The 17,169-nt window shown below is 40.9% G+C and overlaps 2 protein-coding genes across 2 annotated transcripts; one reads left to right on the top strand and one right to left on the bottom strand.

Annotated features, from left to right (window-relative positions):
* Window positions 1-5,149: 5,149 nt before the first annotated feature.
* LOC117491116 (protein C19orf12 homolog) lies at window positions 5,150-11,727 on the bottom strand. Its single transcript, XM_034140964.1, has 3 exons — window positions 11,644-11,727; window positions 6,677-6,851; window positions 5,150-5,841 (listed from the first exon to the last, which is right to left on the bottom strand). The coding sequence occupies exons 2-3, from the start codon at window positions 6,834-6,836 to the stop codon at window positions 5,576-5,578; spliced, it is 426 nt and encodes a 141-aa protein (XP_033996855.1). The 5' UTR covers window positions 6,837-6,851; window positions 11,644-11,727; the 3' UTR covers window positions 5,150-5,575.
* A 559-nt stretch (window positions 11,728-12,286) lies between these two features.
* Window positions 12,287-17,055, top strand: si:ch211-260e23.9 (tumor protein p53-inducible nuclear protein 2). Its single transcript, XM_034140987.1, has 4 exons — window positions 12,287-12,894; window positions 14,846-14,985; window positions 15,091-15,232; window positions 16,737-17,055. Exons 2-4 carry the CDS (start codon window positions 14,865-14,867, stop codon window positions 16,963-16,965), a joined length of 492 nt encoding a protein of 163 aa, XP_033996878.1. The 5' UTR covers window positions 12,287-12,894; window positions 14,846-14,864; the 3' UTR covers window positions 16,966-17,055.
* The last annotated feature ends 114 nt before the right edge of the window (window positions 17,056-17,169 follow it).

The raw sequence follows: 17,169 nt of genomic DNA, 5'->3' as shown, positions 1-17,169 counted from the left end.
TCTCTCAGCAGGCACTAAAAATGGGGGTAAAAGTTCCCGGCACTAAGTACTCTTTTTGGTGTGAACGCGACATAAGGGGTACTAACGGAACTAAACGCGAAAAGTACAGGGAAAAGTACTCCAGTGTGAACGCGGCTAATGAGAAGAGACTAGAGAGTGCTGGACATTGTTTTGGGCGGAGAGGGCCTTTTATCAGTTATTAAAGTATTAAAGTTGAAAAGCAATGATTAAAAGTTCATCCATTCCGGGCTTTGAACCAGCTGCGCGGAGGACATCGCCGCATTCGGGCCGCCGGCTCTATCCACTGGCTATCTATTCCTTAAAGGAAACCTATCATGCTATATTTAAATTATATATTGTAGGGCCATACCTATATAAGGTATATTTATACGTTTCTGTTTTCAAAATACCAAACAGATCATGCATTTTAGCCATGCCTCATTTCGCTCTATGTGCTGTTTGCTGTCTACGGGTCTGATTCTGCTGACCACGCCCCCCCTGCAGGAGAGGTGAGCCGTGCTCTGATCAGCTGCTGGGCTGTCAGAAGAGGGGGAGAAAAAGAGATCTCCGTCCTCCTGTTTTATTATATAGAGTCGTTATTCATTTGTTTTAAAGCTCAATAAATAACAAAGAAGACCTCTGACCGGCACTTTTCTAATTTTGTCCGGAAGATTTAAACTTTAACGGACATCTTGACCGGCGAAACAAACTGAAACTGAAACTCTGCCGCACGGTCCCCTCGTTCCTTGGAAGAGGCGGAGAGGTGGGTGTTTGTCATCTGCTGGTGGACTAACCGGAGAGAATTACAGTGCTTGCCTCGACGGGGAGGGATTGCATTGCAGCGGGAGCAAACGCTTGCCTCGGGGAGGGAGAAAGAAAGCCACAGCGGAGAATAAACAGAAGGGTAACCATGGTAACCAAGTCTTCTTCGCTGCTTTTGTGGCAGACTACAGCGCCACTTACAGGCCTGGCATATGTACTACAGCGTCTCCAGCGCTTTCGAACGACAATGGCCGTGGCTGTCTCCTCCTGATTGGTGGAGTTGGCCCAATAGCCGTAGCGCCACCGTCCTGACGTCAGGACAGTGTTCAAATCTGGATCAGTTTTTATCAGATCCTTTGCAGCCCCTTTTTTAGAGATTTGGGTATGGAGGAAAATAGAGAGGGTTGTGTTTTCTGACACTTGGTGAGTTCCTTGGAACACCAGGGACACATATTCATGTATAAAAGACGTACAAAAGTGCATTTTGCATGATAGGTCCCCTTTAAATTATAGAGCTGTTTTTATATTACTCATTGTCTTTTTGTTCACAACTTCTCCACATTTCGAAGTGTTTCCCGAGCCAGAACGACCTATCTTTCTTCCTGGCTTGCTCTATAATGATCCAATTCAAATGCACTACCAACAACTCAACAGCAACAACGCAAACTACGACAACAACCCACACATTGCGCATTGTTTAGAGCGGTTATAAAGTGTTGAAGCGCTCAAATTCGAAACTGTTTCGACCTGTCACCTGTCAGAATAGAGACGAGGCAGTGCATTGAATCGCGTGATTGGACCGCGAACCAGTCAAGTGATTCATTCAGGAAATGAAGCAGTTGCTGGTTCGGACGTCACATGTCACGTGATTTGAAGCAGTTGCTGCTTCTGACGTCACATGTCACGTGATTTGAAGCAGTTGCTGCTTCTGACGTCACATGTCACGTGATTTGAAGCAAGCTTCGAATCACTGCTTCTATGGAATAGGAAGTCCACGGTTGAAGCTCCGTTCGAAGCTTCAGTGTCAAACTGCCATCACTACAAATTGGATTGTATACATTAACAAATCTATAAAACAACAATACTGTAGAATAACAAAATGAATGCCGTGAATAAAACCGAAATACACGTGTTGAAGCGGTTCGCTGCTGATTACTACGCACGTCACCCCATTCAAAGTGAATGGGAAGAAGCGCTGAAGCTTCAACGCACGCCGCCGTGTGGACGGGCCGTCACTGTTCAAGAAGTAACCAAAGGAGTCCAATGGAGCCATTTCATACACATTCACACATCATGGCCATCAGGAGCAACCCAAGGACACATCGACATGTTGACTGCACGGCTGGGATCAACTCACGACCTTCTGGTTTAAAAACTAGCGCACTCCCTCGCAGCCACAGTAACATTTAAACATGGGACGTTGTTGCCTGAAAGGAGCTGTCATGAATTTACTTTTTATTCAGCGTAAGCCAAACTTTAACCTGATCTAATATTCTAGTGATCAGATGTCTGGATCTTAAGTTTTCAGAGAAACTAACGTTAGCCGCAGCCAAACCGCATTGAAGAAACACTGATTTTGAACCTGCTTTATTTCGAACTTTTAATCACTGTTTTTGCTCGTTATGAAGAGGAGACGTCTGCTTTCGGTTCCCAGTAAGAATCTCTAAAAGCGTGAGGAACTGGGAGAAATCTGACTACAAAGACAAACTAGGATCCCATAACACCACCAAACTATTGTCATTGCTTTGATTCAGAGACCCGTAGGTGCAGATTAGTGCTTTTTAAACTAAAATATACACTCAACTTGAACAGAAACATTCTTGCGGTTCTTATGCAGACATTTTTTTAATTTGCCTTCACTTTTGGAGAACTTTAAATCTGCAAATAAACAGTCAAAAGCTTCAAAGTGTATTTTATTTGAAATTCCTAAGCAGAGGTACTAACACCCTGATACAGTGTGATTGGATTTGATCCAGAGTATATGACTCTTCAGGCACAGTATTTGAGTGCGTTTAAAAAGAAAGACTTGATTGTGGCGTACAAAAACTTTATTTGTGCTAATAGAGAGGCGAAGTCCCTCCCCTTCGGTGGACCTCCATGGGACCTTATTTCGGGAAAATTATGTATTGAAGTCAATGGAGAGAGAAAGATTATCTTTCGATCCCGTTTGAATTGTGCCACGAATTACACATATGATGTTTGTCAATTTAAAAGATAATTTTGCAAGTCAAAAAAATAAAAATGTGTCGTAAAACTGTGAAGTAACTTTTTTTTAGTGTGAAACGCTCAATGAACTACATCTCTGGTCTCGCACAACAACACACGTCACCATGATGGCCGTCACTACTGTCTTGCCAAAAAAGGGATTTGCTACCCTCACTATCACCACAATGAAACACGTCCAGAAGAATGTCATGCAAAGCTGCCTGCCTTCCTTTGATTCTCCCTGAACTGCCTGCTCTTTTTAATGTTCAATGTCAACCATTTGTGCAGATAGCATGAAGTAGAAAAGATCGCCGATGCTAATGTAGCATTAGCGTTAGCATTTCTCGGCCGGGGGCATCCGGGCTTAAACGGTGTATTATAGAATGATCACACCGGTGTGACAGTACTCTTCAAAGGGTTCACGAAATATGACTACTACTCTTACTGTTTAACATTTTGGGTTACTTAATGTTACTTCATGTTAAGGCTAATAAAAATGACAAGACTAAGGCTGTAATGCTAACTAACGTGCTTGCTACTAGCTAGGTAGCTAACTTGAAAGTGGGCTTTCTTTTTGTTTTGGAGAGAACCAGGCTAGCTTTTTACACCTTCTAGTTATATGTTATTGGATTATATTGTGATACATTGTTTTGCCCTTATACTTGCCAACACATACAAATATTATTGTCTTGTGTCCACATGCACCACATGTCAATGCCTGACCTACTTACTGTATAGTGGCATAGATTACACACATCTCTTCAGTACACACAGCCTTCTATTGAGCGATACATATTTTTAAACTTGCTCTGGGTGACTACATGCAGCTCATGAACACTCAAAATTAAACCAAGTTAGTATTTGTCTGAGTCTATCCAAGAAGACAAGCTTGGCTTAAATCCAACAAGACAACAAATTATATAAGGGTCCTCTTTTTTTCTGTTTCTAGGATGTGGTTACAGACCACCTCTGTTCCTTACTTCTTACTTGCTACCCTTTTCCCTCAACCTATCCTAAGGGAGTGCATGTACGTAGACACGTTGTGCCTCTCCACCTCTGTTCCTTACTTCTTACTTGCTACCCCTTTCCCTCAACCTATCCTAAGGGAGTGCATGTACGTAGACACGTTCGTTTAGCTGCTATAGGCTTAGACTGTTGGGGGACACCTTACTTCTTCCTTCTGTCTGTCTGTACCTGTGTACTCTCATGTTCCGAATAACCCAGCTTCCCCCAAATTTCTTTTTGGTGTCTATCTACGCCGGGATCCTGAGTCGTGGCTGATCCTGTTGCTGTGGTCCTGTGTCCTGGATCCTCTATCCTGAGTTCTGGATTTGAGTCCTGGACTTCGAGTCGTGGCTGAACCTATCACTGTGGTCCTGCCTGACTCTCATCATACTACTTCCCTGATGGCTCCCACAGGATTGTTGACATCCTTGTGAATTCATCTTCTTATTATAGACACATGCATTTCCAAACATTTGGTCTACCTATGCTGTAAAATGTATTATCTCTTCGATTTACACACGGCATCTATTGCACGTCTGGCCGTCCTGGGAGAGGGATCCCTCCTCTGTTGCTCTCCCTGAGGTTTCTCCCATTTTCCCCTTTAAACTGTGGGGTTTTTCCATTGGAAGTTTTTCCTTGTACGATGTGAGGGTCTAAGGACAGATGGTGTCGTATTGTCATACTGATATTCTGTACAAACTGTGAAGTCCACTGAGACAAATGTCACATTTGTGAAATTGGGCTATATAAATAAACATTGATTGATTGATTGATTGATTGATTGATTGATCCAGCCACTCCTGGTCCTTTCATCAGACGGGAAGCGAAAGAACGAGCAAGACCCATTGCTGGTATGATTACAACCTGGTACAAAGCACACAGGCATCTTGTTAAAGTTATCTTATCTTAGCTATCTCTTATATTTAGTGGAGGAAAACAATTGTGACATCACTTACGCGACTCTGGGATTTGTAGTCTTTCTAGTTGTGTATTTTTCATAGTCTTATATTTCAACAGTTTTACGACAAACTGTGACTTTTTGACGTGGAAATGATTTTTTAAGATTGACAAACATCATATGTGTAATTCATGGCCCAATTCAAACTGGATCGAAAGATACGTTTTCTCTCCCCATTGACTTCAATACATAATTTTTAAAATAAGGTCCCATGGGTCGGAAGTAGATGGGCGGGACTTCGCCTCTCTATGTCACTATCCGTCCATTAGGTTTCCATGGTGACTGAACAATGATGTGTTCTTGTTAGGCAGAAGTAGAGGAAGTACTCAGAACTTTTCTTGCGCTAGTAAAGTATTGATATTCAAATATACTTTCATCATCAAAAGTACTCATTATGCAGAATGATATATACTGGATTATAATTATAGAGGTGGAGGTGGAGCTACCTTACATCCAATCAGGAAGCTTATATTTGCCTCCAAATTGTAAGTAGGAAATAGTTGTTGTTGTTGGGATAGCCACTCTAACTGCTTCATTTGGCACGGTCATGGCAGTGAAACCTCCAGGATTCAAATGTTTTCAGCCAAGTACAAAAATATGGAAAGGTCTCTGGTTGTGGTCCTGTGAGTCCAGGTGGAGCAGGACTCAGTCCTTATAGCGCACCTCCGCTCTGAGCTCCTTAGTGACGTAGTTCAGCAGCGCCGCGGTGACCTGTTGCTGCAGAGTCACGTTGCCCATCACCAAGGAAACGAGCTGGGCCGCATCCATCCAGTCCATGTTGTCCAGGACGGACACGATGTCATCGTAGAGCTTCTGTCTCTGGGCGGGGGGCAACTCCATCAGGATCTGAGGCAGGGGCCGGAACTGACCGCTGGTCAGCCAGCTGCCCAGCAGCCCCCCCACTGCTCCACCTGCCACACACAGAGGGGAGGAGGGGGTCAATAAATCACAAGGGCCATCAATAGCTGTAGGCATGATGCAGGCATGGAGTCAACAGACACCAGAGAAGTTATAGTTAAAGTAATTTTGTGTTGCTTTTGAGTGGTTTTGTATCTCTTTTAAGTCACTCTGTGTTTCTGAAGTTATTTTGTGTGTCTTCGTAGTTATTTCCTTTCTCTCTGTAGTCCTTGTGCATCTCCTTGTTGTAAGTTTGATTCTCTTTGGAGTCATTTTGTGTGTCTGTAAAGTCTCTTAGTGTTGGTTTCATGTATCTTTGTTTTACGTTTGTGACTTTTAATTGTCATTTTGTCTCTTGTAGTGCTTTAGTATCTCTTCGTGGTCATTTTGTGTCTCTTTATAGCACTTGTATGTCACTTGTAGTTGTTCTGTGTAACTTTTGTATTACTTTTTTTGTATTTTCGTGGTCAATTTGTGTCTTGTTGTAGTCATTTTGTGCTGAGAATTGGTTTTTCTGTTTGGATGTTTTTTGGTCATTGAGATTCTCTTTGCACCTCTTTGTTGTTGATGTGCTTTCTTGTGATCTACAGTCTATTGTTTGTACACATCTTTGAGTGACATTCTGTAGATGGAGGCCTGGGGGGCCCCTGACACTTTAGGACCACGGCCTGTGCCCTTAAACCCCTTTCTGAAAACTCATCCATGTATGGAACTCACTAATCTCACAATCTTGAAGCCCCCTGGCAGGATGGGCTACATGTGTACCCTCTGATCAGGCAGATGCACTGTTTCCCTCAGAAACAGGGCAGTTTCACAGACTGTCATTATGGTTTACTTTTGTATTCTTACCAACAGCGATCCCTGGAGGTCCTGCGAGCAGCCCGCCTACAAACGCAACTCCTCCGGCCGCCAGCGCTCCTTTGGTGGAGTTTTTCACTGCCGCTTTGATCTGATCGTGAGCAGATATTTCACAGCACAGACGCATGACATCATCGATCCGTGGAGCCATCCCTGCGCTGAGACACTGAACAGAGAGGACAGTCAACAATACTGAGGGATCGTCACTGAAACACCAGGAACACACACCTGTAAACCTTGATTAGATTAGAGGTAGACAAACCTTTACCCTTCAGTTGAAGCAGATTATTCACGTGGAGTATTCACACAGATTAAACAGGTTTTGGATATAGCATTTACCAAACCTAATCCAGTTGTTTGAAGAAAAAGTTCAAATCACATTTGAATTGAATCAGGAAGAAATCGTATCTTCAAACAGATATTTGATTGTTTCACATTCTCTACAGACTCTTTTATTGTCACATGGAGATGTCCTCAGGCCATGAATATAAAGTGAATCAGGTGAAACAGGCATATCAGTTCATGACATTTAGCCGCAGGAACAATTACCAAGAGCACTTTCAGTACAACCTGCAATGAAACTTCTATGTATTTATTTGTACTTAAAATAAAGTGTGTTATTTTGCAATCATGATGTCATGATAGATTTTGACAAAAAGCCCTTTACCAAGCATGGAACAAAACCTTTTCACATTGACCTTCAGTGGTGCAAACTATAGTGACAAATGTGCAATTAAACAAACAACTAAACACAGCTCTTAAGGCTTTTAGACAGATGGCCAGTTTGTAATTCAGCATTAGACATAGCCATTTTTAGCACATTACCATTACTGTAATTCCTAGATCAAAGGGATCAAGCTTGCCATTATGACTCCAAGATTTTTAAATCTTATTTTATTGAAGAATATGCTTTCAGATAAAGAAGACAGACCCTCTCCGTTAGGCTAACACACAGTGCACTTTTAGATCCCTGTAGATGCTATGACTTAAAGTCAGGATCTCTCAGAGTGAAAGTAGACAGATACTGTATTCGTCTCTCGAACTGGAAAAGGTGACAAAGGAAGAACAAAGCAAAGACACGTCAGAATACATTTGGTTTCACTTTTACTTTAAAATTCAAATTAGCCTCAACATTATAAAATAACAGCACTTGAATAATTAAATAACGTATATAAATATGTCCATGCATTTTACAACTGACTCCCAAAATCATATGATTTTTAAATCAATCTTACATTGTCTTACATTTATGTAGGGTAGTACTTAATCATCTATTACTTTCAGTAGTTAATTAACTTTAACAGTATGGGAACAACTGCAAACGTATACTGAACATTTGTAAAATATGACGAGCTGTAGGCCACGTGCTCTTAAAGGCTTGGTATTAATATCCATTATTCATTTAAAACAACCCGCTTTCTGACTGGAGTTTGGCTTGTTAGGGGTTTGTTATTGAAGTGTTTGTTAGCCGATTCACTGCTATGAATTAGTTCTATAAACTGACTTAATTAAAAAAAAAAGTGGGCACAATAAGCAATACGCTATTAAGTTGTTTTCTTAACATATAGAAAGACAGTAGATTAAATCAGAAACGGTTTAATTGTTGGTTTAATTGAAATTGAAGATTATCTTGTAGTGAGAAGGGACAGGAACGTGAATGGAGGTGGTGTCTGCATGTACATACATAAAGACACCAATTTCAAAAACCGTACTGACCTGCATCATGAAAATATTGAATCTGTGTGGGTTGAAATTCTTTTTGACAATGCTAAATCTGTAATAGTCGGGACAATCTATAGACCACCGGAACAGAGTGACTTTTATGATACATTAGATGGGTGTTTGGCTGATGTGGGGGATGTAGAGACAATTATTATTGGAGACTGGAACACGGATATGCAACGTAAAGACACGTCCGTCTTCAAGTCCTTCAGTAGGATTTGTGATCTGCACGGCTTCAGCCAGCTAATCACCCAACCCACCCGGGTATGTGAAACAACACAAACTACCATTGATCTCATTCTGACCTCTGACAGGTCCAGGATCTCCAGTAAAGGGGTTATAGCATGCGGTTTAAGTGATCATTATATGATATTCTGTACCCGCAAAAAGCTAAAACAAAAGGCCGGCTGTCACAAAACAGTCATATCTAGAGACCTCAAAAACTACTCTAGCGAGGCCTTTAACCTAGAACTGGAGAGCCTGGACTGGTCAGATGAGCTCAGTGGTACACAAGTTGAAGAAACATGGCTTGGTTTCAAAAACAAATTCTCTGCAATACTCAATGATTTGGCCCCCCTAAGAACAACCAGGGTAAAAAATCGCGCTGAGCCGTGGATGCACTCCGGCATACTGACCGCCATGAAAACCAGAGACAAAAAATGCTCTGAGTTTCATAAAAGTCAGTCAATGCTTTCCAAAAGCACGAGCAGTGAACTCCAGGCCCACGTGACTGAACTAAAAATTGAAAGAAACAGACTAAGAAATGACGTAAGCTCCATGATCAAAACTGCCAAAAAGAATTTCATCAATGACAAAACTGAGGAAAACAAAAATAAACCCCGTGAACTTTGGAAATTACTCAATAACCAGCTTGGCTGCAGTAAAAAACTCAAACGAGATTTTCAAACGTAAACATAAAGACAGATAACAGGCTCATCACAGACAAACTGGATGTGGCCAAGTACTTGAACATTTTTTTCACAAACATAGCCACAACTCTTGTAAATAAATTACCCTCCCACTCAGGGCTTTTTGGAGTAGATCACATCATGACCTACTACAAAAACCTAGGGGTACGCAAAGATGATTTCAGTCTAGCAAGGGTAACAACAGCAGAGGTACTCATTAAACTGAGCGCCCTCAAACCTAACAAGGCCACTGGCCACGACAATATCCCCTCCAAATTCCTCAGAGACACAGCAACCGCCATCTCACCAGTCATAGCTCACATAATTAACCTCTCCATAAAACAGGGAAAAGTACCCAAAGACTTCAAAATTGCAAGAGTAACCCCCCTGCACAAAAAGGGCAGCAAATTGGACCCAGGCAACTACCGCCCTGTTTCTATACTTACCTCCATCTCGAAAGTCATGGAAAAAATAGTATATGAACAGGTCGAAAAGTACCTCGCAGAAAAGAAACTAATCTATGAATTTCAATCTGGTTTTAGAACATCCCACTCCACTGACACATGCCTTCTTTATTTGAACGACCACATCAAACAAGAGGTGGACGAGGGTAAATACTGCGGCATGGTGATGCTGGACCTACAAAAGGCTTTCGACACTGTCAATCACCCCATTCTGATTGACAAGCTAAAAGCAATTGGTTTTGATAAACTATCGGTGAGCTGGATGCAATCCTACCTGGAGGGGAGAGAACAGATGGTGGAGGTAAACGGTACTCTGTCCCCCCCCCCTCCCAGTGAGCTGTGGTGTTCCACAAGGAAGCATATTAGGTCCGTTACTGTTCCTAATTTATGCAAATGACATGTCATCAGCATGTGACTGCAACTTGTTCCTGTTCGCGGACGACTCAGCCCTGCTGGTCTCTGACAGGAGCAGATTGCAGGTTGAAAAAACCCTCAGCTCCGAGCTCGGCAGAATCTGCACCTGGCTCGCCGATAATAAATTATCATTACACCTGGGTAAAACAGAGTCCATTCTCTTCGGTTCGAAACATAATCTCAGCAAATCCGACGACTTCTCAGTTGCAGTGGGTGACATTATTGTCACAAGTAAGAAGGAAATTACATACCTAGGATCTATTCTTGAGGCAAACCTCTCCTGTGACAAAATGGCATCCAATGTAATAAAAAAAGTCAATCAAAGAACTAGATTCCTATACCGGATCTCCTCTCTGGTAAACAAAAACACCCTGAAAACTCTGGCAGGAGCACTCATTCAAGGGTACTATGACTATGCTTGCACGTCATGGTACCATAGCACCTCCAAGGCGCTAAAAATAAAACTTCAAACATCGCAAAATAAACTGGTCAGACTACTGCTTGACCTTTCATCTAGAACCCACCTCACCTCTGCCCACTTTGACAACCTAGGATGGCTTAGAGTAGACGACAGAGTACAGCTACTTGCAATGGGCCTGGTCTACAAGATCCACTACACCTCTATGGTACCCATGTACATGTCAAAATTCTTCCCAAAGGTCAAGGAATACCATGATCATAACACCAGAGGGAGCTCCACAAATCATGTAAAACCCAGATTTGGCACAAAAAAAGGGGAATACACGTTTCGCAATTATGCCACATCAAGGTGGAACGCTCTTCCCACAACTGTAAAGGAAAGTAAAACTATACTTACCTTCAAAACCTCTCTTAAAGAGCACCTTCGGGGGAAAGCATTGCAAAACTGGCCCCGGTAATGGTACAAATCTCAACCTGTCGTACAATGGACAGCTTCCCCCCCCCCATCTATGTATATACTCGCATTTTAGACTCTGTTACTAACTGTATATCTGTAGACTTGGTATGTCTTAAATGTCCGGTTAGGATGTATTAGAACGAAATCTAAAATGAAAATTGTAAATAAGCCATCTGTATGTAAAAAACCACCTGTATGTAAATTGTAAATAAGCCATCTGTATGTCAAATATGTCTTATATGTCTTAAATGATATGATGAATTGGAAATGGGGGACCCTGATGTAAACAAGACGAAAGTCTTTCTCTGGTCTGCATCCCCTTAACAATTGTATGTTTTGAGCTGTACTGTACTGTACCCAATATACAAGCTGTTAATAAACTTTTCAATCAATCAATCAATCAATTAATACCAGTACAACATAAACCCGCGTTTCGTTTCTATTTTATAACCGAACAAAATAAGAGTCCAAAGACCATGGGATTCATTTCTGAGTCTATATAAAGCACAGAAAATAGATAGAACACAGCTGTCATCAACTTTGTATCAATAATTATCTAATTGTTGTATTTACCTTCAATCCTGTCCCGGATAAATACAGGCTTTAGAAGTAGAAGTTTTTACTCTTCGCGTGCAGTCGGACTCGGCGCATACTCTCTGCGATCCACTTCCTGCTTTCAGACAATCAGAGAGTAAATAACAGCTAATCGAGACAAGACAGATATTTTCAACCGTTTATTTGCTGTAACCATAGACTGTATATATAAAGGCTGTAACTCTATAAATAATAAATATATATCGCTGAAACTTGAAACATGTTGTGTCTATAATGATAGAGTACTTCCTTGCTCACTTAAAAAAAAGTCTAAATTAGTTTAAAAAAGGAAAGTCAAGACTTTAATTGTTCAGCTCGGACTGGGTTCATCTATTTTTTTATTTGGAGATACATGGGAATCAAAACCCAAATGCCATTAAAACGTGATAGCTGCTGGCATTCTGTCCTCACCAAGTCTCTGTCGGAGTGTTTTCTTCTTTAACTTTAGACGTCACTTCGGTAAAAACCATAAACTGTATATATAAAGGTAAAAACAGTTTGACTTAAAATAACAACATCTTGCACATGCGCACTAAACAAAACATTGGAGTGGTGATTAGTGTGGGAACTATCTTGAACAGTCTTGAACATAAAGAGGACAGCGTCTCACCAAAACTTGAACAAGTAAATAATCTAGCCTTCAGGCTTGCATAGCCAGACCTATCTCCAAAAGACCTATCTCCAAAACTCTACAAGATAAATTAACTCTGGTAGCTCTGTCCGTTACGTTCGCCATTTTAACCAGTTTTCACAGAATAATATTCTTGTTTTGCTTTTCACGTGCAGCTGCTGCCTAAAGTTAGCACGAGCGGAGTTACGGGGATGGTTGTAACAGCAGAGCACACCAGCACGGGCCTTATTTTTACAGCATAACGGGGACTTTTTTTCGTATATTATGTTGTTTGCAAACTCATTTACTGTTCCCTTCTGATAGCTTGAGAACTGTGTAAACGCCAATGTGGATAAATATGAAAGACAAAACGCAATATTTCAGTCCACTACATAACTTGTTGTCACATCAGTGGGTTGTTTTGTGGACATGTGACGCAGTGACTGACGTACAACTGTCCCGCCTCAGAGGGCGCGGCTTGGTGACGTTTCAGGACACAGGGAGGACTCTCCGAAAAACAACTTTGAGATCAAAACAATCTCTGAAGAACAAGCAACACAGAAGGATCCTTTGGGTATAACGGCCACACCCGAGGAAAAACATTTATTTTATTTAATCAGGTGAGTCATGATGTAGATGCAGCACGGTAAAAATACTGGCCTGTTTTAATCTTTGGATGTAATTTGTCTTTTGTTCTCGAAGTGCAATCCTCTGGGCAGTGATATGTCAAATCCACCCAATGCTATTATTATGATAAATAAAACTGCGTCGATGTGCAATCAGCTGTTCGTCCTGTAGATATCAGGTTATAATAGACCGGCCAGACAGGGATTATGTGTGTGTTTATAGGGAGGGGTCTGGTGACATTAGATTCCGGGCAAACACTGAAGGAAGGCATCCAGACACTGACACGGGTAAACACGGGTCTGTTTATGGAACTCTGTTGGTCTTGAACGATGATAGCAGACATGTATTAATACTTGTGATATAATGGTGTAATAATGTAGCCAGTATGCATTTCATATATTCCTGTGATTATACTTTCAACAGATAAGGAAATGTTGATGTCGGCATTTTATGCGATCAGCTGTCATAAGTAAATATTGGATAAATAGGATGAGATCATAGTAACATAATACTTTGACAACTTTTGCTCATTATTTGCTCAAATAATAATGTTAAGATTGTTTTTTGTATATTTTAAGTGTGTGTTTTTAATTATATTTCATGAATTGTAGCCCGTATATGAAGAGTGTCTTTGAGTACCTTAAAAACATATTTTTAAATAAATGTATTATTATTTGTTATTTAATAAGCATGATTTATCTTCCCTAAGAAGGACATGGCGACCTCCACCAGGGGACTTTATTAACAAACATGCAGTGTATATATCTTTCACATAACACTAGAATTAATGTAAAACAGGAGAAACCCAAAAGTATTTTTGATTTCTTTTATTTTACGTAGTGTTTTACCTTGAAAATCGCTTTTTAAATCAAATGTATTGTTATTATTTTCCTTATTTAATAAGCCTTATTTATGTTGCCTAAGAAGGACAGGGGACTTATAAACAAACATGCAGTGTACACACTTCCATAATGTTACAGGTTCATTGTTTAGGACAAAAGGTCAGCCAGCTGCGGTTTTAGGTCACGCCTACAACTTTTCTTCATGGGAGAAAAGTTGTTGTTCTTTAAAGCAGTGTCGCAGATTATATAATATTTTTGAAATCAGTCAAATTCTAGCGTCTTGTATCATCATGGTCCCTCAACATCTTAGGCTCGTGAGTCTGCGTCATGAAGCGACCTAACAGCTCAGGGCTCAGGTTCCTGTGTTGGCGCAATGGAAACAGTTGTTGATGCAGAGCAGGGGTTAGGTGATCACTGGAGAAGATCTGTGGGGTTTTATTAGCACAGCCTCAACGGGGAGCCCCCTGCTCTGCTCATGTGGAAATATATCCAGGCAGAGAGGAGGTTCAGGTGGAAGAGGATTAAAGGAATACTTCACCCACAAAATCACAATTTGGGGTATCAATTACCCTCGCTGTTTTACCTTGAATTATTCTTGCATGAGAACAAAGAACCCAAAAACAAATAGTTCACAAACATGAGATACTTTGATATAGTTTAGCTGTATCATTAAAGACATCTACATTGTTTCTTTTTTTTCCGTTCACCATACAGACATTTATTAGACCTTTTTTGTCCAGGAACCTTTGAGTGAGTAATTAATATACAAATAGTTATTTATTGTTTTGTATTCCTGTAAAATCTGCTAATCTTTAACATCGTGTCCCTAAATAAATATTTGTATTCTATTTTTAATTTTTTAAGTGGACCTTCTGCTATAACTTCATAGGTTAATAAAAACCTCTGCTTTGTATTGTATTTTTATTTTTATTGCAATTTTTTTTATATATTTTTTATGTTTTATTTATTTAATTCTGATTGAGGATTGTGAACTCAGAACTCACTATCACATCCAATGTCCCCAGCTGCCAAAACCCTTCCAAAAAGAATTCACAGTGTGTTTTGTGCATTGCTTGATATTCTCACTATTGTTAATTCCCAGATAGCACCTGAGTCTGAAGATGTTCGGAAAGCTTCTCTCTCAGCTGCTCTGGAACGCTGGGGAGGATTTTGAGGCAACGGACTCTTATGAGGAGCTGATGGAGAGTGAGGAGGGAGGATGGATCATCGTTAATCTGCCAGGTAACAAATAAACCCTTCAGAGTCTGTGGTATTCACTTCTATATCATCCACTCAGTTTGGGCGCAGTGTGTTCTGGGATGTAAAGAGAAGATGTCCTCATTGCAGAGAACGAGCCCCTGTCGGCCCTGTCGGCGGGCCCCCTGGAGAACCTGCTGATCGAGCACCCCAGCATGTCCGTGTACCAAATGAGATGCATGAGCGGAGAGGAGGAGGTTGGCTCTGACGAAGAGGAAGAGGACACCTCCAGGTTAGTCTTCATTCAGACACACTCGTCTTACACTTTCACTGAAACCTGTGAAAGTCCCAAAAGTGTGTTGTGTTTTCATTTTAAGAATCAAGGCTTGATTACAGAAGCTAACAATGTGTACAATGTTTCAAGAGCTCCTTTAACTTGCATTAGTCAAATACAGAAGATTAATTAGCAGCATTTGTGGAAGTAAATGACCTTAAGGTTTTTATATGTGTAGTGGTAGAAGGAGCATTCTGCGGCTTTATTTCATCAGTGTAAGTACTGCACTGTTAAAATACTCCATTATAAGTTCAATCAAATGTACTTTAATGTACAATCAAATGTACTTTATCAAAAGTAGTCATTGTGTATTGCATTCATTGTAATATTAGTATATATTGTTATAAATGATTGATTATGCTGATTCTTTTTTAGGTATGGTTTTCTGTTGTAGTTAGTCGATATAGAACTATTAACCAAATCAAAGTATAAGTGTGCAACCCTTCTAATCGATAGATTTATGATCAATAGATTTATGATTAGAAAATTATAAAAGTAGGGTAGACATGTGGAGATTATCCGACTGAACAAAACGTGACCCGTCTCTTAAATGTGTGCCAACCACAGACCTTATTTCCAGCTATTTTCCAAAATCCTATGGAGAAATTGCATTGCTTTTTTGTCGAAGGAACCCATGCGCAGCTTACTTCCGGGTTTTAGGATGCGTCACTGTGGCACTCTATATCGATTTTGATGTTTATTAGGATGCTGGTTAACGTAACATTCCTGTGAAGGCTCGATCTCAAGAACAAATGTAGGGATTTTATTCAAATTTTGGAACAAACATCCACGTTGACTAAGTGATGAACAAAATGGATTTTGGTTGATGAAGCTCAAAGTCACTCAAACTGAACATTTTCCCACCAATGTCTAACAGTATATAGATGACGTCGCAGATATGCATGTAAACTGCAACTTGACTGGTTACTGGTGGCATACAACCGCAAGACGTTCTAGTTTCACATAACATCTTAAATAAGATACTTAAAACTATGACAAATATTTAGTGAAATAAAAGTTAACATTTTTACTACTAGTGAAAAGAAGTTTAAAGTACCACACAATGGAAATACTTAAGAACAAGTGTTTCAAAACTATAATTGGGTAAATTACTTGAGTAAATTGATATATTGCAGTCTCAAGATTAATCTAAAACTATCCTCCTAAGAACTGTCATTCTCCTACAATATACAACATGTATATTACAATATAAACAGTGTTGTATTAGTATTAATAAGATATGAACACTGGATTGCACAGTTAAAGAGAGTTTTAGCTGGTGAATTAAGTTCAGTACCCGTCTATTGAAGCTCTTGGGGAGAAGCGAAACAGTCTGCTGGCCACAGGCAGGAGGAACTTCCCGTGGTGCGTCTTAGTATCCTATCAGTGAACCTACCTACTACTAACCTATCATCTAATATGCCATCAACACATGCTCTAACCCTCCCCTGTGTGTTTGCAGGCCGGTGGTGGTGAGGCGGCACATCTCCTGGCGCCTGGCTGCCTGGGGGGTCCCTCTGCCCGGCCACCTCCAGCTGCTGGCTGTGCAGAGGGCCGGCGCCCAGGCTGAGAGGAAGAAGCTGAGCCGCGGAGGCCTCCACAGGCAGAACCTCGCCAAGATGCGCTTCTCCCCCACAGAGAAGCGCTACGGACACTTCAAGCAGCCCTGCCAGCGCCTTTGCAACAACTAAACAGGAAAGGGGGGGGGGGGGGCTTCAAGGTGCCTCCACCACAGCCCAGTTGTGCAGCACAGTGCCTTGACTCTGACTTACTCAGGTTTTCAAACCATTGTTTCACCTCACACAGATAATTTAGCATCAAAGCAAAGCACAATCAGATTCACCACTTCCTGTGCAGTTTGATTTAAATGTCATTATCGGCAACCTGCACTGCAG

This window comes from Trematomus bernacchii, unplaced genomic scaffold (assembly GCF_902827165.1).
Source record: "Trematomus bernacchii unplaced genomic scaffold, fTreBer1.1, whole genome shotgun sequence".
Taxonomy (NCBI): Eukaryota; Metazoa; Chordata; class Actinopteri; order Perciformes; family Nototheniidae; genus Trematomus; species Trematomus bernacchii.
Note: the sequence above shows the minus strand (reverse complement) of the source record. Positions and strands in the feature narration are given on the sequence as shown.